Source organism: Lissotriton helveticus, chromosome 4_1 (assembly GCF_964261635.1).
Source record: "Lissotriton helveticus chromosome 4_1, aLisHel1.1, whole genome shotgun sequence".
NCBI lineage: Eukaryota > Metazoa > Chordata > Amphibia > Caudata > Salamandridae > Lissotriton > Lissotriton helveticus.
In genome coordinates this window covers 494,074,036-494,101,991 of record NC_136063.1, presented here as the reverse complement: position 1 = coordinate 494,101,991, position 27,956 = coordinate 494,074,036, and the positions used below count along the sequence as shown (strand labels likewise).

Here is a 27,956-nt window from a genome sequence, read left to right as displayed (position 1 = left end):
TTATTACATTTTCCCCGTTAGAGAGACCGCTTCACCTCCGACCCCCCCGTCCCCCCCCCCATGAAGTTAGTTTAAAGCCGACATGATCCCTTTCCCACAGTAAGAGGCCCTATGTTGGAACACATTTTTAACCATTTTAACGGCGAGAAAGGTTGGAGATGAGTTCGGAAATGCCCACAGATTCATACGTTTGTGGGCGTTCACACATTTTCAAAGCATGCAACGTCTGGACCTGCCCACACCTATGGGTTTATCAATATGTAATTGTACGCAGATGTGTTAGTCATTTCCGCAGTGGTAAATGCATGTGTGCCTGGAACGTACCGTGATTTAGGTATTGGCTGCAGAATGCTTTAGCTGTTTGTAGAAGACCTATTGTTTCTATTGTACTCGAAATAGGGCTTCGAGACAGTCCCCTGCTCGTGATTGAATGTTTTCCTATGTATGTCACTTGCGTGGTTCTGATTGTATACCTTTCTTCCCTTTTGTGTTGCCTGGGAGCACTTCGCACTCACAGTGTTCTGATGGGAATCGATGTGCCCTTCCCTGCACACTCAAGGGGATTTGTGTTTATTGTATTTTCGCCACTTTATCGCCGTGCAGGCCTTGCTCTCTTCCCCTGTTTTCCAGTCTCCTACCCGTGTACTCTTCATTCTCACTGAATGTGCATCTTTTTAACGAGGATTTGACTTATATTTCTTTTTTTTCCCCATTTTACCTCACCTCAGCCAAGCTTTGGAACTCGATGCCTCTCAAACTAAAATTTGTAAACAACCTCCTTACCTTTCGTAATGCTCTTATAACATGGTTGTATAATAATTTGTACAGCATTCATATCTTTTTTCTTTAAAGTCCGCACTTGATGTCTGGTTGATTCATTTTCCTTTCACCAAATTGAGAGGCTTAGTGCCTAGACACCCTAGGGTAGTAGTGCGCTTTAAAAATTAAAATTTTATTTCATTTCTATTTCATTTCATTCTAACATAGCCCTCCTCCATGCCACATGCGCATGTATCATGATGCGCCCTGGCTCATACATTATGATGCATGTGTATATATCAGCAGCCATCTTGACCAAGCCGAGAACTATTGACTTTGTCAGTGCCTGTTTAAATAGCTGAAAGATGTAAGAAGAGCCATGTTCAGCTGTGAATGTTTGATTAGACCTGAAAATGTCCATGCGCATCTAGCCCATTGTTGTGTAATTTATTAATATTAATATTATTATAATAGGGGAGAGGATATACCATTGGGGCTAGAGCGACCGACCTCGAAGCTGGGGAACCAGGTTCGAGTCTCGGCAACGACGCTCAACATCCTGTGATTCTGGGCAAATCACTTAAATCTCCCCGTGCCTAACAGCAAAAATTATGTGTCCTTCTGTAACGAAACTGGTACTTATGTAAAGCGCTCTGATACCCGATGCTCTGGTCTAGTTTGCGCTATATAACACTCATATAAAAAATGCACTGGTACACATATAACTGTGATGGCTATGAAAATATGTTTAGGCAATTTCTATGCGCAGATGTCTTTTATTATCCTAGCACACTTTAAGATTGCAAACCCTGCTTTAGCAATGTTGTGAGTTAATATTTATATTGCTTGAAATGTAATAGACTATGCTCTTTGAAACGTTTTTCTTTCCACAGGGCCCAGCCACTGGCACACGTTGTTCCCTGTGGCCGATGGAGATTACCAGTCCCCTATTGACATCAGAACGAAAGAAGCCACATATTATGATGCCACGCTCAAGCCCTTAACCATCCACTATGAGCCATCCAGTGCCCAAAAGCTCCACAACAACGGGCAGTCCTTCAATGTGGAATTTGATGACTCACAAGACAAGTCAGGTGAGTGCAGCTCACATATTTATTACTTCAGGAGGTAGTTCTAAAACCAGACCAAATAATGGAGGTCACCTGAGGGAAACACTCTTACATCCGGGTTTACTGACTTTATTGATTCACATGAAAATGCCACTCATTCGCTGACAAGGTTCTATGTCAGATTAGAACATTGAAATGTTGGGACCTCCATTGAAGGCAATGGAGTGCTCCAGGCTTCTAAAGGCTGGTAGAAGCCCTGAGCTCCAACTTTCAGATGTTTGTTCCCACCTGCTGCTGTGAACAAAGGCCTCACAAAGCACGAGGAGATTTCAACCCCCTCGGGACACGTGTGTTCTTTGCTTTACAAATTAAAACATTCTGCCCTCTAGGGGACGAATGTTCTAATAGCCTTAGAGACCCCCCCCCCCCCATAGCGGGCTCTACCAGCCATTAAAAGCCTGCTCCCTTGTTAAAGGCCTGAGCCTTTGGCTCGACCTTTTTTTTTTTTTTTTTTTTTTGCAGTTAGCAATTTTTTTTTTATTTCAAAAGAATTTTATTGTTATAAAGAAGCAAATGAAGATACAGATTAAAAGTAAAAGGGATACCATTGATAACATATAAATAGCAATCAGAAGCTGACATTCAAAAATGAGTTGTATCAAATACAGCCCTAGATAGAAGCAGTCTGCCAAAAACAGAAAAATGGATTAATTAAGATAAATTAAGTATCTTAGGCAGATTCCACAACCAAGAGTATCACTATCACCTGGTATGCTCAGGGGAAGAGAGGAAAGGAAAAAAGAAAGAAGAAAGAATGAGAAAAAGAGGGAAAAAATGGAAAAAGAGAAAGAAGACAGAGAAGGAGGAGAAGAAAGAAAGAAAGAAGGATTTCCAACGAGCAAACCCAACACAAGACGCCATTCAACCAGACAAATGGAAGGGATATTGGTCAACCAATACCTTTGATGACAGCTCCATATAGTTATTCAGAGCCTTCCAAACCCCACTAGCAATAGATGGAGAAAGGTGAGCATGATCGACCGAGGTATGAGCACTACGTAAAAAGGAAACCCAAGCCCACCAAGTATGATAAGAAACAGAGGAAAAGGATTTCCAATCCATAAGAATTACTTTCACTGCAATAGTCAAAAGGAGATCCAACAGCTGTAATTCCATGGGTTCCAAGGGGAGAGGGACAAGGGCAGCTAATGGACCTAATAAAATTAATGGGAGAGTGGGAACTGAATACCAAAGATGAGCATGAGGTGCTTGTGAATGAGGTCCCAAAAAGGTTGGAGGAGGGAGCATTCAAAAAACATATGTGGAAAGTCACCTGCCAATAAACCGCAGCTCCAACAGAGATTATCATCTTTGAGATTGAGCGAATGTAAACGAACAGGAGTCCAATGAAGAAGATTAAAAGAGAAAAATTTAGATTGCATTAACGATGGGGCGATTTTATTGCGCAGAGAAAGTTTACCAATCAACTGCCAAGTGTCTGAAGAAATATGGTCAGTAACACCCTGCTCAAAATGGTGCAACCATTTTTGTTGAGCAACCGTATGAGAAGGTAGTGAAACATTTGATAAAAATGTATAGACTTTAGAGGCTACATGGCCAGATTTAGTCCATATATGAAAGAGAGTAACCGTAGGAGAAGTAGGATGGAGACGCACCTTAGCAAGTGCTACTTTGATTTTGAGAAAAGTATAAAAATCCAAATTAGTTAAAGAATATTGTTGAGCTAAGGATGAAAAAGGTAGCGGCTCATTATCCGCACCATAAAAATGTTTAACAAGCGAGATCCCTTTAGTAGCCCAATAAGGTATCAGAGAAGGATCAATATGGATTTTAGTTTTAGAATTCCGCCAAATAGACGACCACCTGGATTTGTGAATTGGAATTGCCAATTTCCTGTCTACCTTCCGGACCGCAGCAAGAGTATCTAAAATAATAGAGCGGGAGAACGGGATGGACAAGGTAGATGCAGTACAAAAGGAAGCAGTCGGTAATGGAGAAGCCAATTCTTGTTCTATTAATAACCAGGAAGGGACAGGAAGAGGGGGAAAAGAGAACCATAGAGCCCCTTGAGACGCCAAAAAGGCAGTTTGGTATTTGTCCCAATCAGGAAGATTGCATCCTCCCATATCATAAGGCTTCCGCAAGAATTTATAGGCAATTCTAGCCCGTTTATCATTCCATAAAAACTTAGAAGTCAGAACATCAATTTCATGAAAGAAGGAATCCGATAACTTTACCGGGAGCATAGAGGAGACAAAATTAATAATAGGTGTAATCATCATTTTGAGGGTCTGAATGCGACCCCACCAGGAAATGTGTTTCGGAGACCAAGTATCCAAAAGACGCCGTACTTTAAGAATAGTCTGGGTTTCATTATAGGCAATTGTAGCCGATAAGGTAGAGCAAAAATAGATACCCAAGTATTTTAATTGCTTAGATTGCAATTTAAAACCAGCCGAGCCCATATGCGTAGAAAAACAGTAGGCATTCAAGGGGAACATCTCAGTCTTATCCTTATTTAAGGTGTACCCTGAAACCTTCGAAAAAAGGGAAATCGTATCCGATATAGCAGGGATAGCCAAGGCAATATCATCTGAGAAGATAAGGACATCGTCCGCATACGCAGCAGTTTTAATACGATAAGGACCAAAAGAAAAACCTTTAATGTCTGGGTGTAGCTCAATCAGTCTGAGGAGAGGGTCAATGGACAATAAAAACAAAAGTGGAGATAAGGGACAACCCTGACGGGTGCCCTGGCGAAGATTAAAAAAGGACGATGTAGCACCGTTGACCCTTATGTTAGCTCTAGGTTGAGAGTATAGAGACATTACCATATTAATAAAGGAGTCACCAAGATTATGTGCGCACAAGACAGCACGAAGAAAAGGCCAAGAAACCTTGTCAAAGGCTTTTTCAGCATCAAGAGCTAAAGCCGCGGCTGGGAGATGAGAACGTTTAGCTGCTCCGAGAATATGGCAAAAAGTACGTATATTATCACGCGCAAGACGGCCCTTTACAAAACCCATTTGAGAGGGATGTACCAGTTTAGGAATGAAGGATTCTAATCTCTTGGCCAAGATTTTAGCAAAAATCTTAGCCTCCATGTTAAGAAGGGAAATAGGACAGAAGTTTTTTGGATCTGAGTGATCCTTTCCCTCTTTTGGAATCACTACAATGGTAGCATCAGCCGCCGTGCCAGAAACAGACCCATCCTTAATAAAGGCGTCAAAGACAGATTGAAGCTTGGGAACAATCACAGAAAGAAAAGTTTTATAAAACAGAATAGGGTAGCCATCAGGCCCTGGAGATTTCCCAGAACGAGTGGCTTTAATTGCGGCAATAATTTCGTCAGGAGTAATTGGACCATTTAAAAAATTGCTATCTTCCACGGATACCGACTTCACCGGGACAGATTTCAAGAAATCCTGACACTGCTCAAAAGAGGCTTGATTAGAAGGGGTGTATAAATTATTGTAGAAATCACGAAAGACTTCCAGAATTTCCCCAGTCTGAAATTTCTTAGAGCCAAGGTGATCATTAATAGAAGAGATTTGAGAAGACTTAAAGGAAGAATCCTGAAATTTTAATGTAGCTGCGAGAATCTTCCCAGCTTGATTTCTTAACAATAGCCTTTTGGATTTCTGAGCCTGAACCCCAATATGGGCTCTTTTGGTAACTATACGTGTACTTTAATTGCTTGATTGAGTGTAGGCAAGATTTATCCTTAGAATGTCTAAAGGTAGATTCCAGCTCTTTTATTCCAGTTGCCAAATCTGTAAGTTCTTTTTTAATAGCAGCTTTCCTTTTTGACATACATTGAATAACCTGGCCACGGAAAGTACATTTAAACGAATCCCAGAGGACAATTGGGGAAGAGACTGAACCTTCATTTTCAAGGAAAAAGGTTTCGATTGCACTAGAGAACTCATCACTTAGAGCAGGATCATGCAAAATTTCAGTATTTAATCTCCAGGAGCGAGCTCTAGACTTAGGAGCAAAGGACAACAATGTAAAAGTAACCGCGGCATGATCAGAAATCAGAATAGGATGAATAAGCGGCGAGGAGGAAGACAAAACAAGAGAGGAGTGAACCAATAAATAATCAATACGAGAAAAGGTAGAATGAGGCGAAGAAAAGAAGGAAAAATCACTACCAGTGGGGTTATGAAGACGCCATATATCCTGAAGATGAGTTATGGAAGACATGTTAAGCATTTGTTTATGGGATTTAGGAGGGCGAAATTGAAAAGCTGAATTCCTATCTAGAATGGGATCCATTGGTAAATTAAAATCCCCACCAACAATAAGATTCCCTGAATGAGGTGTATCATTTAATTTTTTGGTAACCAATTTCCAAAAGGACGGATCATCCTTGTTAGGGGCGTAAATGTTCATAACATATAGATCAGCGTTACCATCAGACAGCTTAGTTAATAGCCAACGACCCTCAGTATCATGATCAGAAGAGACTATGGATAAACCTGAATTTTTTTTAAATTAAAGTAATGACACCATTTCTTTTGCCACAAGCAGCGGAACAGACAACATCTGAAACCCATTCCTTCTTCAGGAATAGGGCCTCTCTGGTAGAGACCTTTGTTTCCTGAAAAAGGACTAAATCTGAAGAGAGAGATTTGCAATAATCTAACATTTTTGACCTTTTCACTGGATGATTTAAACCCTTAACATTAAGGGACAACACATTCAAACCCGGCATAGACCTAAATGAAAAAAGATAACAATGCATAGATGACAGACAAAAAACCACCAGCACAAATACAAGCAACCAGACATCAAACAATAACGTCGAAGAAGGAGAGTCCATAGGGGAAATCCGAAAAAAGAAAAGAGACAAGAGAGAAGAGGAAAGAAGAGAGAAAAGAGCCAGCAGGGGAGGTCTGAAAAAGACCAAATTCATACTAGGGGGAACGTGGGAAGGCAAGCAAGGGGACCGTCATGAGGAATAGATACAATCAATATGAACACCCCCAAAACAGTACAGTACATAACTGATTATACGCAATTAGGAGAGAAAAACATCTGAAATAGGAACTAATACCATTAGAGTAGTACAAAAACAAGGCATCACATAAATCTATAAAGGCAATATGCATATACCAAGTTAATTCAAGAGTAGAATATAAGGTAACCAGAAAAAAGTGAAATAGGTGAAAGAAAGAGAGACATCTAATAGAATAAATGCAATAGCAAGTAGTAGTTATATATATCGTATGATAGAGGAAGAAAACACCAAAAACATCATAAAAGTGAACGAAGAGTAGATAGAATGAAGGCGAAATAAGCATCATAAGTTACAGGAAAGAATAAGTAGAAGAAAAACAGACTTCTCAAGAAGACTACAGGGAGCAGTATAAAGAGAAGAGATGAAATACAAAAAAGAAAGGCACTAAAAAGCAGGGCAATATAACAATCAATGAAGCACTATGTGAGATAGAACAAGGAGCAATAATATAATGAAGAAGAATATGGAAAAACGAAAGATAAGCAATCAATTAACTGTACTTAAATATAGAGAACTTGGTATAATAACGTAATACGAAAATGCAGAAACATGTCAGATATATAGTAATAGAAACTAGGATAACAGGAGACTAAAAAGTGCCATATAACTAGAATAACTTATTATAAAGTAAAAGAGAAGTACATAGATTGCAATGAACTAGCGCCTATATATGAAGATATTAAATAGTTGTGAAGCAGAACAATCAATGAAACAGCAATGTAAATATATATCAAAACCAAATATACCATAAATATTCAAAGGCCTTTGTAAGCAATTAATTACCATGCATAAGGTATATAAATCTCGTTATCGGTGACTAAAGAAAACAGGGAGGAACATCGAAAAAATAAGAAATTCATATATGATACTTAGACAAGCTAATAATAAAGTATAAAATAGAGCCACTACCTTAGACCTAAAAGAAAAAAGCATGTAATAGTGGTAGAGCACCCTAAGCAGTAAAACAAGAACCAAGTAAGCATATAAAGAGCTGCAAAACACAGTAACTGTAACATAATGAGCGTAGGCTAGACACAACTATAGAAAATAGATTATAACAAACCTATGACCAAGGCTTACACCAGAACACGAAACAGTATCAGACATATCGAAGTCAAATAAGACTAAAGACATGCAAGCAGAACGATCACACAAAACGAAAGAACCAAATACAAATCAAATGAGATGCTAGCAGACTACTACTTCAAAGTGGAACAAGGAAACAAAAATGAGATATGTCCAATATAACAATGAGGAATGAGCGAACGAAGACACGAAGAACAATCCATAGGGAAGAAGAAAAAAACACTACCAAAGCGAAAAGACAAAAGCAATGAGAAGGAGAACCGACAAGACAAGAAAAGGCACTACTGCACTAATGAGAAAGAGACAACAATTAGAAAAAACCCAATGTGCCAAATGACAACAACCTAAAAATGGAAAGGAGACCACACCAAAGAAAAAACACCATCAAAAAACGTGACTGGCAACACCAACCACAAAAGAAAGCCAGAAACGCACTAACAACCATGGAGCACGCAGGCCTAAAAAGGTAAGCTTAGTAGACCCGGAAAAAAGAGAAAAACAAGGAAGGCAACAGAATCACATCAAGTGCCAGAAGCACCATGAACAAGCGAAGCCTCCATTTGAAGTTCCATCTGTAGTTCCATCTGATTGTCTAAAAAAGAGGCCAAGTCAGCAGGTTCATCGAAGATTTTGGAACGACCTTTGAAGGTAATGCAAAATTTGGAAGGGCCAGAGAAGGAAAATGGGATATTCATTTCTGATAAACGTTTCTGAAGATTAAGAAAGCCTTTCCTCCTTATCACCGTGTCTCTGGCAAAGTCTTGAGAAATGGAAATACGGTGGCCTTCCCAAGAAACAACTTTAATCTTCTGCATATGAGCCAAAATTTGTTCCGTGTGCTGATGACGCAGCGGCTTAAAAATGATAGCCCGTGGTTGCGTAGCAGATTTAGAGCGAAAAGTGGGGACACGATGTGCCCGTTCCAGCTCAAAGTCTCTTTGAAAAGAAATTTGCAGAGTAGAAGGCAACCATTGGTATAAGAAGTTGATCATAGATGGAGCACCTTTCTCGGCTTCTTCAGGAAGGCCAAAAATGCGCAGGTTGGATCTGCGGTTACGGTCCTCCTGTTCAGTGAGATCCCTCCGCAATGCCGCCATGGAGCGCTCTAATTGTACAAGAGATCTAGATTGCTTTTGCATAGTATCCTCTGCGCCACTAATACGTGTCTCCGTGGCAGAGACACAAATGGAGAGAGCCTTAAGATCCTTTCTGATGGCTGATACCTCCACCTGTAGTAAATCTGTATTAGTTTTGGTAGACTGCGCAATGTCATGGACATCATTAAGACGCGTCAGAATACCCTCCAGAGTGGAATTAGTATCTTTTTGAGAGGATTCAGGTGTAGGAGATAGTTGTTTGAGTCTCTTAAGAGAAGCTTTCGACTCTTTTGCATCTTTAGCAGTCGGCGACAAGCCCATATTTGCCGCCATAGAACCTCCAAAACAAAGGTAGAAGAAGCAACCACTGCAGAGACCTGAGGAAAAACACAAGGCCCAAGGATATTGGTGGACTCAGAAGGCAAGGAGAGTAGAAAAAAGGAAAATAGCAATAATGTGCGAGTGTACAACCAGCAGGTATCGCAAAGGAATAAATAGCGGCGGGTTTAAATGCACAAAAATAGAAGTCTCATCACCAGAATGCCAGGACCCTGCCGATAAGAAGAATACGCCGTCAAAAACTGAGAAGCCAAAAAGCAGGGTACCAAAGATCAGGTAGTATCAATGAAATGCAATGGAGACGCTCTGAAGAATGGCCAAGTAAAATAAAATGCAAAAAGGACTCATTTTAAAGCCCCGCCGCATGTTGAACGTAAAAATAAGCCTTTATAAGCATGTAAAGGTAAATAGTAATCACCAACACCTGTTTGCCCTCATTCCGAAGAAACTCGTAGCCATGCACCTCCGCTTGTGAGGAGACTCGGAACTGCGTGTGGGAGGCGAAACAAAATGGCGGCCGTTCACAGAAATATCGAGCGCCACCTCAAAGTGTCAAAATATCAGGCACCAGTAGCTCCAGGGCGCAGGAAGGATCTTCATCCGGCACACGGCACCTTCCGATACATGAGGCTCCGTTTCTGCAAGTGTGGGGTCACTGGAAGTGGAGCTGAACCTCCGACGGCCCTCGCTCGGATCGGAGCTCAAGCGCAAACCGCCATTCCAAAGTGGCGCGCAAGCCACGCCCCCCCTTTGGCTCGACCCTTTAACACTGGATCAGGCTTTTAATGGCCTGTAGAGCCTGCTACGTCGGGCTCTAGTGCTATAATAGCAATATACAGAAGTATTGTGCTACAAGAAAATCATAGCAAAAATACTGACAACAAAGATATCATGGAGATAAGTATGTATTGGCAAGTATAGATTTACTACTCTTAACTCCATGTCTACGTATCTTTAATATATTTATCTTCAAGGCATGCAAGGGTGGAGCTATGTATAGTAAAACTATAATCACCTATACATACTTACGCTGTCGATATTTTAGTAATCGATGTTTTTGCTACTATATTTTTTTGTAGCACTTTATGTAAAGCTTCTTATTCTGGTATCACCTCCCTTGATGAGGAATGTGTGCAGGTCCTGTCTTGTAAATGCATATCATTGTTTTTGGTACCAAGTTGTTAGGATTACAGGAACAATGAGAAAGGTTGTCCGCAGTCTCTCTACTATTGTACAATATCGCAAGACAAAAACAAAACAGACCAGCAGGTATCAAGTACATTTGTACCCGGTGATCCACTGATATCAATTGCCAAGTAACAATGCTCCTGGTGGAAAAACCTAAAGTGATGCTGCAATAGACATCTCACGTGCCCCAGTAGAATGCCTAGAAAGTTGCACCGGGCCCAGATTTCCAGGCATACTGCTGGGAATGTCATGTGACATATTCCATTGGCTCTCATTTCGCCAATACATTATTCTACAATGGCATCATGTGAAAATGCAGCCTGATGTGCAGATGAACATTTTTATGTTTTTTCCCTTCATGGGTAAAACATATTTCCTCAAGGAGAAACCCCTTCTCATTCTCTCCAAGTTTGAGTGGATCCATTCCCCATTTGGACCCTGGAAGGGGAGTTGCTCCAGTCCTTTGCTTGTTTGCTTGAGTAAAGCTAGCGTTTTTTAGGGTGGGAAAGGTCAGATCGGAGTTTGTGAATACCCACAAATGGCAGATTGGAGTTTGTGAATAGCCACAAAGGTCATCTCCGATTTTGTTAACTGCCGCAAATGTCAGATCGGAGTTTTGGAATGCCCACAAAGGTCAGATCGGAGTTTGGGAATGCCCACAAAGGTCAGATCGGAGTTTGGGAATGCCCGCAAAGGTCAGATTGGAGTTTGGGAATGCCCGCAAAGGTCAGATGGAAGTGATAGAGCGCCATGTTATTCTGAAATTTGTAGGGGCACATCATAATCATGGATAGTTAGCACTCGCATATTTAGAGGACTGTATTAACATGTGATCATTAGAAATGTAGTATTAAATCGATTTATATTAGAGTGTTTTTAGGAGTGTATTCGCATTGTTTGAAGATTAATGTAGTGTTTAACCGAGAATATGCCTTAGGTAACGAAATTATATTTGTTTATGTATAAAATGATGCAGTAGGATTAAACGTGCTTCATATTAAAGTCTGCACATAAAGGTTTGCTTATTCATGAAGTGAAATGTAATGCCTTAAGATGACTGTGAATGTAATGCTTACGATGTAGTTTTAGAAAAGTGTGTTAATGTGTGAAGGCCTAATTGCATGAAAGTACCAGTAAAGGCCTAACTGTGATTTCTTATGTTAGCTGAATATTGTAGGCCAGAAAGTTTATTTTCCTTGGGAAGGCTCCTTTTCTTGGTCGAATTATAGGCTGTAGAACTGTGTGCGTGCAAGGTCGATTTGCTCACAGGCTTTCTGTTGCAGGGGCAGGGACACATGTCTTGTCAGGCAAAATAACCCTTTTGTTTTAGAAGTTAGGATGGTAGAGGCAGGCCCCGTGGGAGTGCACAGGAATGTAGAGATGATACTTTCAGCTGAGAAGGTGCCTGAGACCCAAGAACATACCAACGGTTTTTGGATGAAGTTGGAATTTTAATGGAAAATTACAGAAAGAAAACCTGCCTGAAGGGTTGTGCCCAGTGCGTGTTCACTATTTTTGGGATTCTGTATTAGGCACAGTACCCCCAAGGGTGGAGCAGAGGAGGACTAGAGAGGAAGCAAGAAGGAGCATCTTAGAACGAGCTCTGTGGCTTTGGCTACTTACCTATGCAAAGTGAGAGTACTTCTGAGGAAGTCTTCACTGCTGATACCTTTTTCTCTTGCCTGGGAAGGATGCTAAGTAGGGATGCCACCTTAGAGTTAGTGAAGGGACAGACTAATATTCTTTCTTTCTTTTAGGTAAATGCATTCCAAGCTTCAACTAGGGACTGTTGTTGTTTGCCTGATGCTTTTAGAAATAACTTTGATTATTATTTTGAGTGACCTGAGACTCCTGCGTAGGATTATGTTTGTGTTAGTGCCGTTTATTTTCTTAACCTCTCGCTGAGGTGCCTGAATGTTCAATTGTTTTTTGGCTTTGTAATAAATCTTCAAAACTTTTATTTCGTAGTCAGTGGTCCAATTAAATTGGATTGAATAGGTCTTATACAAAGTTATAAATGAATTGGGTTTTCTCCCCTTTACACTACTTAGCAGACAATAAAGATTCAGTTGACCGATGATTCGAAGGATTGGTAAGATAGAGGTAAAAATCTGGATAAGAATCCGGTGTCATCAGAAGTTTGTGAGTGCCCACAATGGTCAGATCAGAGTTTGGTGGATCCCTGCAAAGGTCAGATTGGAGTTTGGGAATGGGCACATACAAGTTGGTAGATGATCATGGACTTGAAAAGAAAACTCCTCCTTTATGACTGATTATGACAAAGCCTGCCTAGGAATCCTCGTTTTATGGGAACAGATTTTGTTTTTGTATTGGAGTCACAAGTATATGCTCCTATTATTGATTAATGGAGCCTCATGAGCATTTGAGCAAAACTTGTGTTGCTACATCTGTTTTGGAATGGCTGTGAAGAAATTTAAGGTACATGTGCTTTGGACTAGCTATCAAGAAACGTAATCTCCTTTGGATTTGTGGTCAAGAAACACATCTTCAGTTAAGAAAGATTATTTTCACACTTCTTTATTTGTAATTGAAGTATGACGTGTTTGATGTATATAAGAATGCTTCTGGCAGTTGTATACTGTTGCTGAGCAAATGTGCAAAGGGTGCCAATGTAAAAGTTGCTTTCGGGTCAATGCAGTTTGCACCTGGGACTACACGGTGCATAGCACTCACACTGCCCTACTGTTTGCATTCAATATCTATATGCTTGAACTAGGTTATTACTCTGCCTATTACTCATTAAGTGCTGTGTGTCTGCTATTCTGCTGCTATTCCCTGTCAGGGAAATTTGCACTAATGCTAGAAACATGCAGTAATTACTTTTACACCATTCCTTCGCATTATCAGTTTTTGCGTGATAACAAAATACCAAACCAAATTAGTGCTATTAGCATTTGCTGGGCCATATAACTTAACACATGCTGCTGATCATAAGTTCTAAATCTAGGGGTAACGTGATACATATCATTCTCACATTAAAGTATTACCCCTGGATTTAGCACAAGACTCTGAATGACCCTGCGGCTGTCGCCTGAATCCTATTAAAGATGAGCGCTGCGCATGTAGGGAAAGAACAGAATGGTAGGGGCAATGTCAACTTCCCAAGACAATTTTTCCTTTATACATCAGACGTCGACTGGTTTGTATTCCAGAATTCAGTCGCTTATGTATATATAAATATATATATATATATATATATCTGGTCTTTGGTGGCCTGTTATTTTGTAAGTATGTATATATTTATCCATGTAGGGATACTTATATAGCACAAACCGACCTGGGGAGAAATAGAGCTCTGGAGAGCAAACAAGAGAACTGGGATGCGAATTAGGGTCGCTTACAGTGAGGCAGGTAATCATTTAGGGTAGTAGTGGTTAGTTTGTTGGCTAGGTATGTTTTAGGGCTGTTCCTTATATGAGATCTTGAAGATGATTCGGGCCTGGCAGGGTAGTCTATGTAGTTCCCTCAGTGTAGGAGTTTTGTAGCCGAGCTTCTTGAGGCCCTAAATGAAACATAACTCAGTGTGTATGATGCCTTTCAGGCAGGCAGGTCTGGACCATTGAGTAGAGTATTGCCAACTACAGGTTGTAAAGTGCCAGGCTTGCACTGCTGCTCTGAAGTTCATTCATTTAAGGCAAAATCAGGCCAAGGATGAAGCCAGGTGATTGTTCAGTGGATGTCAACTTGAGGTGAATTCATCTACGTTCACACAAGATAACCACGTTTTAATATACAGCTGTTTTGGTGCTACTACTGAACAGAAGGAATTCTGTCTTATTTATAATAAGCTTCAGGTAGGTGTTTGACATCAAGCTCTGGGTTAACTCCAGTGTTTTTTCAAAACAATGGTTACTAAGTGGCCAATATGGTCCAAAATAGACGCGAGAAATTGCATTAGAGATAGTGTATGTCAATATGCCTAAATTAAAGTGGACATATAGGGTAATTGATACCAAGAGAAGCAGCAAGGAAATATATTAGCAGGGACACACTGGAATTGTGTAACATGTGTTATTTTGTTATCAATATGCAAATATAGTTCAGGTGATCGCATAAAAGTGACAGCAAGCATGATGTGGTGAGTGAGGGTGACTTTAAAATGTATACATCACATTGACAACATTAAGTGGAAGCTCCTAAGTGACAATTTTTAAACAATGCAACGAGTTTCTTGCTGTAGGGGGTGCTCCCAGTGAAAAATTGAACCAAACTAATGCCGATTAGTGTGGTTCAATTTTTCACTGGGAGCACAAAATCACTAGCTGTAAAATAATGTACTAATATAACATGGGCCCAGGGACCATACTTTAACATACGTTATCATTTTTTATAGATTCTTCTTGCTCACATACACTCTGTCGTGATGATGATCTCAGCTCAGTGAGATGGAAACGCCGTCGACCCCCTACAACAAGAAACTCATTGCATTGCTTAAAAGTTGTCACTTAGGAGTGCCTTCTTTATGTTGTCAATGCGATGTATAACCCTTCAAATGACAATAGGAGTTTAATAAAGCGAGCATCGCATATCAACAATTCCACTAACAACCTGATCCTAAAGATGCAAACACAACACGGTATACTAGCTTCACAAAAATGCTAAACTGCGTCACTTGTTAGAAGTGGGACTGAGTTAAACGCAGCTTCTTTAATTGTTGTGGCTGAGCGATTAGAGATTCTTGCAAGAGACAATATATAGGGAAGAAGCTCAGATTCTTCCACAGTTGGATGCCGAGGGAGAGCGCGCGCATCCCACTGGTGCTGGGACTCAGCACAGCCCTGCGCGTGCACAGTGGTGCCGCGTGACAGGTGACAGATGGCTCCTCGATGCCGCGAGCCGATGTAATCTACAGTTCTGCAGGCATCAGGGAGAGGATTTCCATGAAAGACTTTCACTAATCCTGCCGCTGGCATGTTGCTCCTGGATATAGGCGATGCTTTGTTACATGTACGAGTAGACAACAGCAAAAATTACATTTCGAATTGAAATTATTTTGAATATTTTTTCAATTTCTAAAGAAAGTTTGAATACGACGTTCTTTTACCTGTGGCATGCATTTTCTTGTGTAAAGCCAAAATTGATACACTGTGCCAACATGATTGAGCATGTCTAGCGGCAATCTGACCATGTTTTGACAAAAATGCAACATCATCACATCATCTCAGTCAGAATCAGCCTATGGCCTGGCTAAACGCCATTGCAAATCCTGGCCAGGTGCGACATCAGCGCGTCTGACTAGAATTCTGCCTTCCCTAATCTGTGGGGTGATGGTAGCCTGGCACTGAATTTACAGTGAGCAGTGGATATTTTACCAGAGGCTGGACGCTGGCACTACAGTCCTCTCTACCTGTGACCATAGAGATTTTAACTTTTATTTCCCACAACTCATATTTAGTCGAAATAGCTTTACATAGGTAGGACAGCGGTACAGACAGACATGAGTCCGATACTAGTGACAGTCACGTTGTGCCATGCTCTTCCTGTGCCAGCTGTAAACGTACGGTGGCCTGGCATTGACTTGGCCATGCGTGTGCCATGCACTCTGTAAAGTCCACACCGGTCTGGCCATGGTTCCAAGCCCTCGATGGAATCTGCCATTAGCGTGGCTGCGGTTTGATACTGACATGACGCTGCGAGGTGAGGTGAAGTCTGGGATTCGAACTCGATCCAGGTGAAGCCTCATCATGGCATTCACATTTTCTGACTGTGGCCTGCCATGAAGTGATGGTGGCCCTAGAGTTGTAAGACTGTGAGATTGTGAAAGGATAAGGTGTGCCGTCAGCCAGCGAAACGGCGCTTTTCACAGCTTCGGCCTTTGTGTGATTGCTTGTCCTCAGTGTTATCTCGGCAGTTATCATCAAGTCTGTTTTTATCTTCTCCACCGGCTCAGAGACCTTTGCCCTGTGCGTGGCTGTTCCGCAGCCCTGTGCACCATGGGCCAGGTTCCACCTGCAGCCGCACGAGCACTTTCTGTCCTTCCTCAGCGCCATCGGGGCTTTCACTACCGCCAACAGATCATGTTCATCCCTCCACTGCACCCTCCCTCTTTATCAGCACCGGCACATCATCAAACATTACACACTTGCAGGCTAATTTGTGAAAGGCAACGTACCACATCTAATATTGTTTGCATAGGGAATCTTTTTTTTCGATGAAACAATATTATTCTAAAATACGAATTTATCTTCAAATTTTCTATCATTTTATTTTTGATTTTTTTTTTATATTTTATTGTCTTGACAGATACAACCAGATGCAAAATAGTAAAAAGAATAGAAATGAAAAACAAGGGAGAAGTATACAGTAATAGAAGGATGAGATATCAAGTCAAAACTGTGCCATAAGGCTGCGATATACCATCGTCACGCGGTGAAAATTCAGAACTGACGGACAGCAGGAACAAATAGAGTAATTTCTGCAAGTAGCACTTATCAAACTCAAACGTGAGTCCTTAATGGTTGCACGGTGTTCTCGATCACTGTTCACGTCTTTTTTATGCCTTTTTTATGAATTATATTGTAATTGCATTTGTATAGCGCTTACTACCCCTGACGAGGCATCAATGCGCTTTTTCGGCGAGTAGCACGCTACTCCAGGATCCATAGAGGATTAGTGTTGAATAAGTATAGTAAAACATGCAAGTAAATTTTAAGTGGCGGATAGGTTAGTCAATTATTTGGATTCGGAAGGATGGCAGAAGGATAGAAGAGGAAAAAAGGATTGTATTTATATAGCGCTTGTTACCCCTGATGAGGTGTTGAAGCACTCTACTCCGGAAACCCATAAAGGATTAGTGGTGAAGTAGTATTGTGAAATATGAAAGTAATTTGAGTGGTGGATATTAGTCAGTTATTTGGAGTGAGAAGGATAGTGGAGGGCTAGAAGGGGAAGAAAGGTTTGCATTCAGTTAGCACCTGTTACCCTGATGGGTGTTGAAGCGCTTTTCTGGCGTGTAGATCGCTACTCCAGAACCCATAAAGGATTAGTGTTAAAAAATTAGTATAGTGAAATATGAAGTAATTTGAGTGGTGGATATGTTATTCCATTATTTGGATAGAGAAGGGTAGGTGGCGGGATAGAAGAGGGAAAGAGGTTTGTATTTATGTAGCGCTTGCTACCCCGGATGGGGTTTTGAAGCGCCTTTTTGGTGAGTAGCACGCTACCCTGGAACCCATAAGGGATTAGTGGTGAATTAGTATAGTGGAATATGGAATTTCAGAAGTGAACATGTTATTCTGTTATTTTGACTGAAAAGGATAGTGGAGGGATAGAGATTGAAGGATTTAATCTGTAATTTCTTTTAGGTCATAGCAGTAGGAGGAGGCTTTTGGATGAGTAAAAAGGGTTTTTGGATGGAAAGAGTCAGAGGGAAGAGTTTAGAAAGGTTTGTTTTGGGGGATCAGTAAAGTAAAAGAGGTGTCAGATGATGCAAGGAGAGATAGAGTAGGAGAGAGTCTAGAAAGGGTTATTTTGGGGATCATAGTAGTGGTATGGGGTTTGGGATAAATGAGAGAGTGGATGTAGAGGATATATTGGTAGATGTATAGGGGAGAGATAGGGTAGTGCATTGGAAAGAGTAGTAGAAAGAAGTTTGAGATGAGTCAGAAAGTTGGGCTAGAAGATATATTGAGAGAAGTATATGCTGAGAAATAGGGTAGTGAATTGGAAATGCAAAATTAGAAGAAAGTGATATATAGATCCATAAGTACATTGAAAGTATATAGATGCATAAAGGAGGTAGGTATATGTAGATACAATATATTGATAGAGGTACAGGATGAGAAATAGGGTGGTGCATTGGATATGCTTTTTCAGGAGAAAAGTAACAGACACACAGATCTAAGTTCATGGAGGTACATAGATGCACAATGGAAGCAAGTAAATGTAGACCAACGATGATTTTTTTTCACAACATAATTATTCTATGTATTTATACAAAGCAATACACAAAGATTGTACATATCTATAGTGAAAATAAATGCGTATTTACAGAGGGATATGATGTAAATTTCTGTTTGCATATGGTGCTTATGTGAGGAAGAGCCAATTCTTGAGTAGTTTTCTGAAGATAAGGTGGTTGTTGGTGGATCTTATGTTGGGGGGTAAAAAGTTCCATAGTTTGGCTGCTTGAACAGAGAAGGATGTGCAACCCATTTTTTTTTCTTGTATCTTGGGATTTTGAGGCGAGATGCCCCTTCAGATCAGAGGTTCCTTTGTTGAATGTGTTTGGGGAAATTATTCCTGATGGAGTGCGATCCTATTTCTTGTATTGCTTTGTGGGTGATACAAAGTAGCTTGAATGTGGATCTTCTGGCAACCAGTAACCAATGCAGGGCTTTCAAGGCAGGTGAGATGTGATCTCGCGGTTTGATATGCAAGAGTAGTCTGGCTGCCGAGTTCGGAATCTGTTGTAGTCTTTTCATGGTCATTAAAGGTGATCTGTGGTAGAGGCTATTGGCGTAATCGAGTTTGGACAGAACAAGGGAGATGGTAGCTTGGACTTTGTGTGGAAATCCCAAATGAGGGAACTTTTGTTGCAGAATTTTTATAATGACAGAGCTTGATCTTGCTAGTTTGTCCACTTAGGCATTCATTGACAGCTTGGAGTCTATGGTCATTCCGAGGTTTCTTACTTACATCGATACTTTAGGCTGTGATCCCAGTTCATCAGGCCAGGCGGCATGCGGGCCATAATGTTTCCAATCGCCACACCTGAGTATTTCCCTTCTGGGAAGCATTCAATTTGAGATGGCTCCAAGTCATCCACAGATCCACGGCTCTGAGACAACTGAAAATTGGGGATTTTACAATGTCTTTTGGGCATTCCAGTTGAAGGAGTATTTGCATGTCATTTGCATAGTTATAGCACGTGAAGTGAAATTGATTTATCAGTTCCGGTAATGACTTCATGTAGATGTTGAAAAGCATGGGCGTGATGATAGAGCCTTGCGGGACCCCTGCTTTTGTGGAGTATGGTTTGGACGAGAAAGGTGGTGTGTGGATGACATTAGTTCTGTTTCAAAGGTAGGACGTGATCCAGTCTAGAGCAGTTCCCTCTATGCCGGCTTGATAGACTCTTTATTTCAGGGTGTCATGGTCAAACGTGTCAAAGGCAGCCGAGAGGTCCAAGAGGAGTAGCGCAGCAACCTCATTATGGTCTACTGTATTCTTCAGGTCATCCCAGATGGCAGGGAGGGCAGATTCAGTGCCTCTTCCCAGACGGAATCCTGTTCGGAAGTCTGAAAGTATGTCATTCTCTTCAATGAATTGTGACATCTGGGCAAACGCTACTCTTTCTATCAGTTTGACCCCGAAAGGTCCATTTGTAATGAGTCTGTAGTTGTCAGGGTTCAGCGGGTCCAAGTTTGTTTTCTTCAGTAAAGGGCGTATGTGTGACTTTTTTAGTTCTTCTGGAAATATTCTGGTAGTTAAGGAATCGTTGATGATTCTTCTTACTGGAGTGGCAGCAAAGGTTGTTAAACGAATTGTCTTGAAAGTTTGTGGTGGACAGGGGTCAGAAGGGCTGCCGGCAGGCCTGCTTGCTTTGACCAGGTCCATAAATTCATCGTGTGAGATGTGTTGGAAGGAACGGAGAGGCTGGGTTAGAGTATTCTTGGATTGTTGTTTTGTACAAGGATTAGTGCTGGTGCTTTGTTTCTGTTTTAAGTACGAGTCCAATGTGTCTGCTTTTTCCGTGTAATGATTTGCCAGTATGTCTGTGAAATCTTGAGTAACAGGATGAGTTCATTTTAGTCAATTTGGTTTGCGAAATTCATTTAGTATTTTATAGAATTCTTTATTTGCACATTTAGCATTTTGAATTCTGTCTGAATAGTACCTTTTCTTAGCTTTTTTGATAGCTGACTTGTATAATCTGTTAATTTTCTGTAGGTGAAGTTTGTCTTGTAGGGCGTTTGTTTTGAGCCAGGTACGTTGCAGCTTTCTAATTTGTTGTTTTATGTCTTTTATTTCTATGTTTCACCATGGTGCTTCTTTTCCTTTGTTGTGTTGTGTGATTTTTGAGTGGCATCTGGATGTCAAAAGCTTCCTGTAGCCACTCATATAGATTTTGAACAGAATTTATTGTTTCCAGATTTGTACTGGATGTTAGTTGTGTTTCTAAGTGTTCCAAATTGACTTTGTTCATGGCCAATGGGTGGATGGTGGTCTAGGCCAGTGATTATTGTTTTTGGATGGGTCATATTGGGTTTGTCAAACCAAATGTTGAGGTCACCCAGAACGCACAGGTTTGAAACTGTGTCTAGAAGTGAGTCTGGGAATGTCGCCTTGCTAGGTGGAGGTCTGTAAAGGAGCAGGAAGTTAAAGGAGGAAGACGTGTAGGATTGCATCTCGTTAGAAGAGCCGCACAATTCTTTATGGAGATGTCGTCAACTTTAGTGATATGTAATGTTTGCCTGAACACAATAGTAGACCACCTCCTTTTTTGCCTATGCGATTTTGGGTGATCACTCTATAGCCTAGAGGAAAGGCTTCATGGAGGACTGCAGCCAACCATGATTCAGTTATGAATAGTATGTCTGGTTTTGCATTTGTGAGAAGGTTGTAGATGTGATGTTTGTTTTTAGAGAGGGATCGAGCATTTATTAGTAGACAGTTTAGAGAATGGCCTTTGGTGATAGTGAGACTTTGTTTTGTAGAAGAGTGATCAGTATTGTGTGGGTTTGTAGCAGGTGTGTTTTTAGTGCTGGCATTAGCTGTATTAGGATAGCAATCATGTAGCTGTTCTGTATCATGTTCCTCATCCAGCATGCGAAGAAGGCACTTTGTCTGCATGCGTATGTGCTGGAGATGGTATTCCAGAGTGAGTTGGTGTGCTGTGTTTTTTTCGTTGTGTAACATTGTTGTGCAGTAGACATGGGGAAGTGAAGTTGTGAGGTGTGGCACGTTGCTTATATTGTTTGCGTGTGTTTAGGGCAGAAGGTGTATGAGTCAGGGGTGGTGGTGCAGCATGTGGGTCATGTAGTAAGGTTCTAAATTGTCCTGTGGATGAGAGGCAGTTAGAAGAGTGTTGGTGGGTTGCTTCATCTGTGTTAGGTGTGGTGGAAGATAGAAAGCTTGGCATTGGAATTTGTTCCTTTGTGTGGTTTGAAATATGATTGTATGTTTGTATTTTGTGATGGTAAGTATTTTGAGGTGTTGCGCTTTGAAGATCTTGTTGTGCTGGTGTGTGTGATATGTTTTATTTTTGAGGAGTAGTGAAAAGGGGTGATGGTATATTTGTTTCATGTAATGGATTTGGTTGTATAGTATTGTTTGTGAGAGGAGGTTGTAAGGTAGAGGGGGTGGTGATGTGTTTATGAGTAGAGTGTATGTTGTGTGTAGGAGGGAATGAAGTAGAGGTAAGAGTGTTTGTCCTAGACTGGTTTGTTGCAAGAGTTAAAAAGTGTGGTGGTGTGAAGCATATGTGTTGTGCGTTAGTGTTATTATGGTAGAGGGAAGAGGAGGGTGTTGGTTGGACAAATGATGGAAGTCTGATTATATGTTTGTTAGTGATAAAAGGTAATCTGTTAGGAGTAATTAGAGCAGGGAGCGAGTGTCTGGATGGGATGTAGTTATGTATGAGGTTAAATGGCGTTGTGTTAGTGATGAGTGGATTGGTTAGTGGTATAGGTTAGAGTTGTGTACTGTTTGTAGGTGATGGTCGGTATGTGTGGTAGTTGGGATAGAAGGGTGTATAGATGTGGTTTGGTTGTTTTTTTAGTGTATGGTGGTACATTGGTGTGTGCATAGAGTTGTGTGTGGTGTATATTTGGTATGAATGTGTTACTATGTTTGTGGATGTGGATGGTGTGGGGTGGATATTACTGCCTGGGAACATGGGCAGCATTTCTGGCCCTGGCCCCGAGCAGTCTCAAACAGGCAACTGCCCTTGTCCTGACTTGTTAACACAAAATGGTGGCTGGGGGTGCATTGCTTAACATACAGGTCTTAGCACAGAGCAAAGGAGAAATTTGGAGGGAAAAACTGATAGTCACTGGGAATGAGAGGGAAAAACTACAGAGTTTGGACTTCAAATCTCACAATTCCACAGGTTAAATGGAAGCAGTCACAGGCAGAAAGAACCACAAGTTTAAAACCCAAAACAGGTGATAAATTATGCAATCACAGGCAGGTTAAAACGACAATTTTACACTGGGACCACCAGCCATGCAAAGAAAAAAAAAAAAAAAAAGAATAGATGATGCAATCAAAGGTAGGGAAAATCGTTTTTGAACTTTTTTAGGAAAGAGACAGCACTAGTCTGCCTCCTTACCACTTCCTGGACTCTGCTCACTGCAATCTGGGGCACAGGTAGGCTGCAACTTACAAGATGGAGGAGAATGATTTGGGGTACACCCAGCAAAGCCTGAAGGGGCCTGGGCAGGTGTGAGAGGAGGGCTCAGATTTTCTTGGAGCTGGGAAAATCAATCAGCAGTCCTAGGTCATTTAGCTCTCTGCAATCAGCTAAGTTTCTGCTAGTTTATAGTCCTCTCTTTTCGTAGTCATGTGGATTTCCTTTGCTAGCATCCATTCCTTCGGATCATCATGCCTTAGGTTGTACATGTGACCCCTTTCCTGTGACCCTTTTCTGTATCTAATAAATTGTGATTTGTCTTTTGGGAAGAATGAGATCCAGTCAAACTACATGGCATTTCATCTGTCTCCTCTCTGAGGAATGAAACCCACCATGACTCCATATAGGCCCATTCCATTCTAATCATATCACTCACTGCCAACTACGGATGTGGGATTACTTTCTTTAAGAACTCTTGCTTCATTACAAATGACAGATTATATGTCAGAAATATGCTGCATCTTCGTTACTTCTGGGGCAGCACCCTGTGCGCGTGGGGTATATCTTGCTTAGGATTTTGAGGCCAAGATAAGTTCTTGGTATATATTTAAAGTGAAAAAGTTAGAAACTGGGGTTGCTAGCAGCTTTTTTGAGTATGTTAACATCTAATTCCACTCCTCGTCTGCAAACTGGATGCTACAGTCCCGCTCCCATTTTATTTTACTTGCTAGGGTTGGGGTCGGCTTAACTCTATATATCAGGGCCAGGGAGGGCACCCCTTGTCCAAGGTTACAATTTCTTGTAATCTTTTAGATTCTGATTTACAGTGGAATCCAAGCCCTAGAGAATTTTGCATGTAGGAGAAGGTGACCTCGGCACACCACGTGTCGCGCCCTTGCCTCATCAAAAGTGCACAGCTCGTCCTTCTCATTGATGTCTCCCATGAAGGGGCCGATTTCGACCTGGGTCGGAAAGCACTCCAACCAAGCTGGATCCGGGGGGTTTTCCGTCCGATCCGTATTCCTGCAGTCCGACCGTGCGAGTACGATGCGGCCGTATGCTGTCGGATTCGGTTCGGTTGGACTCCCATAGAAGTCAATGGGAGCCGGTCACACAACGCGCACATGGGCTCCCATTGACTGAATGGGTAAGTCACGGACAAGTGCACCCCCTACAGTGGATACACGTTGGTGCCATCTGCACAATACATGCCTGTGTTGGGGGACCCATGGGTCTCCCCCTGTGTCCGAGTCGTAAGGCTGCGGGTAACAGGGGGACCGACGCGAACCCCTGAAGTCCAACTGCGGGAGCTATTGCGAGCCGGATGCTCTGACTCGATCCGGCTGTCCGAATCGAGCATCGTACTAGCTCGGTCATGAAACGTTTCCATTGCGCATCACGGTTTGCTTGTGACCGAGCCGTACGGAGCGGCTCGGACCCAGAAACGATTCGGACGGAGATTTCACGCTTGTTTGCATCGTAATTCGACGTCCGGACCCGTGTATACCTCGGACGGAAATTCAGCCTCCGAATAATATCCGCTAATGCCGAACCCGATTCGGTGCCCTTCCGACCGAGATCAGAATCGGACCCTCAGATGTAACATTGCTATATCCTACCAGCATCCCTAATCTCAGTGCATTAGTTGCAAAATTCTTCCAGATCCCGTTGGGGTGCCAACTGCAAGAAAGGTATCTGTTTTGTATGAATTTAGATGCTCGTTCCTATATGTGGGACCAGTGGCTTAACGTGAAATATTGCGGGCCCCTTGCAGAATGTGATGAGGGGTCCCATGACTTCAATATTTACAGATTTTTATTGGCCTTGGGCTGAGTGGAAGCTACCTAAAGGATTGGGGGCCCCTAAAACATTGAGGACCCTCTACGCCACAGTGACTTCAGGGACCTCTGTTACTCCACTGTGTGTGACATAAAACTCGCAAGGTCTGATATTCCATTTGTTGCCTCGATTGGGCCGAAACATGTTTATCTAAGGTGCTGGTTATCATGATAGCCACGTAAAAAAATACTTTCTCTGTTTGATGTGTCAGGAAGATGTTGAAATTGTAACACAAAATAGTAGCATTCCAAGACTGGTACAGCCAATCCACCCCTCTCAGAGGGCAGTTTCAATGTGCCCAGCTTAATCTTCGGGCGGGTACTGCCCAAAGAAGCAACATAAGCAAGCTATCTATTGCTTGAGCAACCTTTCTGGGTATTAAAAATAATAATAGTTTAATTAAATTAGGGGGAAGGAAAGACTCAAAATGGAAAAAATATATGTATATAAAAAAATATAGAGAAGATAAATGATTGAATAAGGTATCATTTCTGATAATCCCTGGTACACGATGTTTTCTATTTCTATGAGAATAATTGTTAAAAATAATAATGGTTGAATTGAATCAGGAGCAAGGAAAAGTGTTACAAATGATACAGACTGGAAAATATATATATGATATAATTGCAATTCTTAGCATAAACAGTAAATGTATTTGATTTCCATGTTGTGTGTAGTTCTTGCTCTCTCTTCGACATACCTTTACCCATTAATATTGCCATTGAGCTTAACTATTACCAAATATTGTATGCATTGTCCGCAGGAACCACTGTTCCTTGTTATATAATAGATACCCTGATTCCTTGCGAGTAGGGTGGCCCTTATTTCCCTTAAGACAGCTACTTTCTAAAAGTGGCGCTTTCAAAATTGTTATGACAAATTTGACTTTACCATTAAAGAGGGCTTATCATCACAATTTATAGATACGAAACTTGAGGGAGCTACCTGCTCCCAATTGGAAATTACAACTTATTAAATGCAATAAGGAATCCCCAATGTTATCTTATGGGATGGGTAAGCCTCTCAGTAGTGAAACAAATACATTTAGGAGAATTTCACTACCAGGACATGTAAAACTTAAAGGTACATGTCCAACCTTTAATTACACAGCACCCTGCCCTATGGGCTACCTAGGGCTTACCTTAGAAGTGACTTATATGTAAGTAACGGGGGGCTGAGGCTTGGCAAGGGGGTCATTTTGTCAAGTTGAATTGGCAGTTTGTCACTGCATTCTCAGGCTGCGATGGAAATTTTTTAAGGTGCTCCTTAAATGGGTGGCACATTAAATTCTGCAGGCCCACAAGTAGTGTTTAATTTACAGGCCCTGGATATATGGTATACCACTCTGCAAGGGACTTAGAAGGAAATTAAATATGCCAATTGGGTATAAGCCAATTAAACCATGTTTAGGAAAGTGCGCACATGTACTTTAACACTGGTTAGAAGTCATAAAGGCAACAAAGACACATTTCTGCACAAAAATGGAGGCAAGTAGGAAAACGTTTGGGTGAAGACCACCCTCAGGCTGAAAGGTCTAACAGCTGCTATACCAGGCTATATTAATATATTTTTGTCAGTGTTCCCCAAAATACAGCAGTATTTCACAATGTGTTCATATATCTGTCCAGTAGCAGGATCATTTCGTACAGGACCACAGTATATGGAGGTGGTTACACCTAGATTACTGGCACCTCCAGCAGTTGCCATGAGGAAGTAGGTGAGCCCATTTCAACTTGTATGGGTACCAGTACCAGTCATGCAAAATTTTAAAATAGGGAATATTTAATTGTTCCTCTCTTAGATTGCTGTCATGATTATCAAGGAAATCTGACCAGTCTTCATCGGTATATTCAACACCTAAGCAGGTGGGCCAATGCCGCTAATATTATGAGAATATAGTCAGTAAATCATAATCTGGCAGAGGTTGGAGAGGGCACCACTTGAGTTTCCCCACATAAGTAAATACTTCCTAATAGGCAATTCTGACAGGGTCACTGGACCAGCACTGAGTGCAGTGTGTAAGCAATGGTGGAATTGGCAGCGTTGCCAATGGTGTACCGGCTTTAGGGAACAGTCCCTACCTCGGGCTTCAAAGGTCTTCATTACATTGGTAGTGGTATCATATTCATCCTCTATCACCATAATCCCTCTTTAAGCCCATTGTGGACAGTACAAACTGTTATGGCCTAGCTTAAGAGCTGTGTTAGACCAGAGTGGTGCTTCGTGGTAAAGCTGACTATTTATGCCCTGGCTTCTGAGTGCATATCTCTAGACTGTCCACATTGCTGTCATCCTGGGAGGGTACATAGTTAATGGGAGAGGTTGAGAACAGCGCAGTATAACTGGGCTTGGTGTTGTGTGCACCACAAATGTTTCTCTAGAGACCTAGAAGTGCTGATCCATGGCAGAGGACATATAGTATCCCAGCTGCAAGAGGTGGCGAGTAAAGTAGTTGACATACATATCCAGTAGACAAAGACCCCCACCACTCTTGTGCCTGCATAGACTTTCTGCCCACCCAGATAAATGCTTTAACACACCTGTTAGAAATTGGGTTTCTGGTTGGCAGAGGTATGCACCCTATCCAAGCAGGAACCACAATCCTAGTCATGGCAAGCCACAAACACACCCCGAATTAACCTTTGGTAGCTTGCCACATAGCAGTCAGGCTTAACATAAGAGGCACATTGGTATCTTGCCACATAGCAGCCAGGCTTAATTTAAGAGACTATGTGTAAAGAATTTGTGCAACACTCCAAACAGTAAAACAGTGAAAACATCACAAAAAACCTCCACACCAGGTTAGAAAAATAGAACTTAATTTTATAAATAAAATAAGACCAACACACCAAAAATCAAATAGGTAGAACTTGCTATATATTTTTTTAAAGAATATACAGTAAAATAGTGATTATTTGGGATATCTGGTCACGCCGGACAGGATCAAAGTCAAAAGTTCAGGCCAACCATGATGGAGCACTGGCCAGATACAGGGACTCAGTGAACAAAAGTACCTTAATCCTGATTGTGTTCATGAAGATGCAGGGTACAGCCGCGTGATGCATTGGTGTTCCCCACACAGTAGAGGTGATGCATCAATTTTTTCCACACAGCAGTGGCGATGCATCAGTTCCGAGATGTGACAGTTCTGAAGGCAATGTGCCGACTTTCTCCACGCAGTAGACATAATGTGTCGATCTTCTCCACGCATTGGTGGC

At 41.5% G+C, this 27,956-nt stretch overlaps 1 protein-coding gene across 1 annotated transcript in view; it reads left to right on the top strand.

Annotated features, from left to right (window-relative positions):
- The window catches only part of LOC144828693 (carbonic anhydrase 13-like), a 160,797-nt gene that overhangs the window by 39,528 nt on the left and 93,313 nt on the right, over positions 1-27,956 (top strand). The window contains exon 2 of the mRNA XM_078687077.1: positions 1,653-1,853. Coding sequence (XP_078543203.1) covers positions 1,653-1,853 — 201 coding nt within the window. The remainder of the gene's footprint in view (positions 1-1,652; positions 1,854-27,956) is intronic.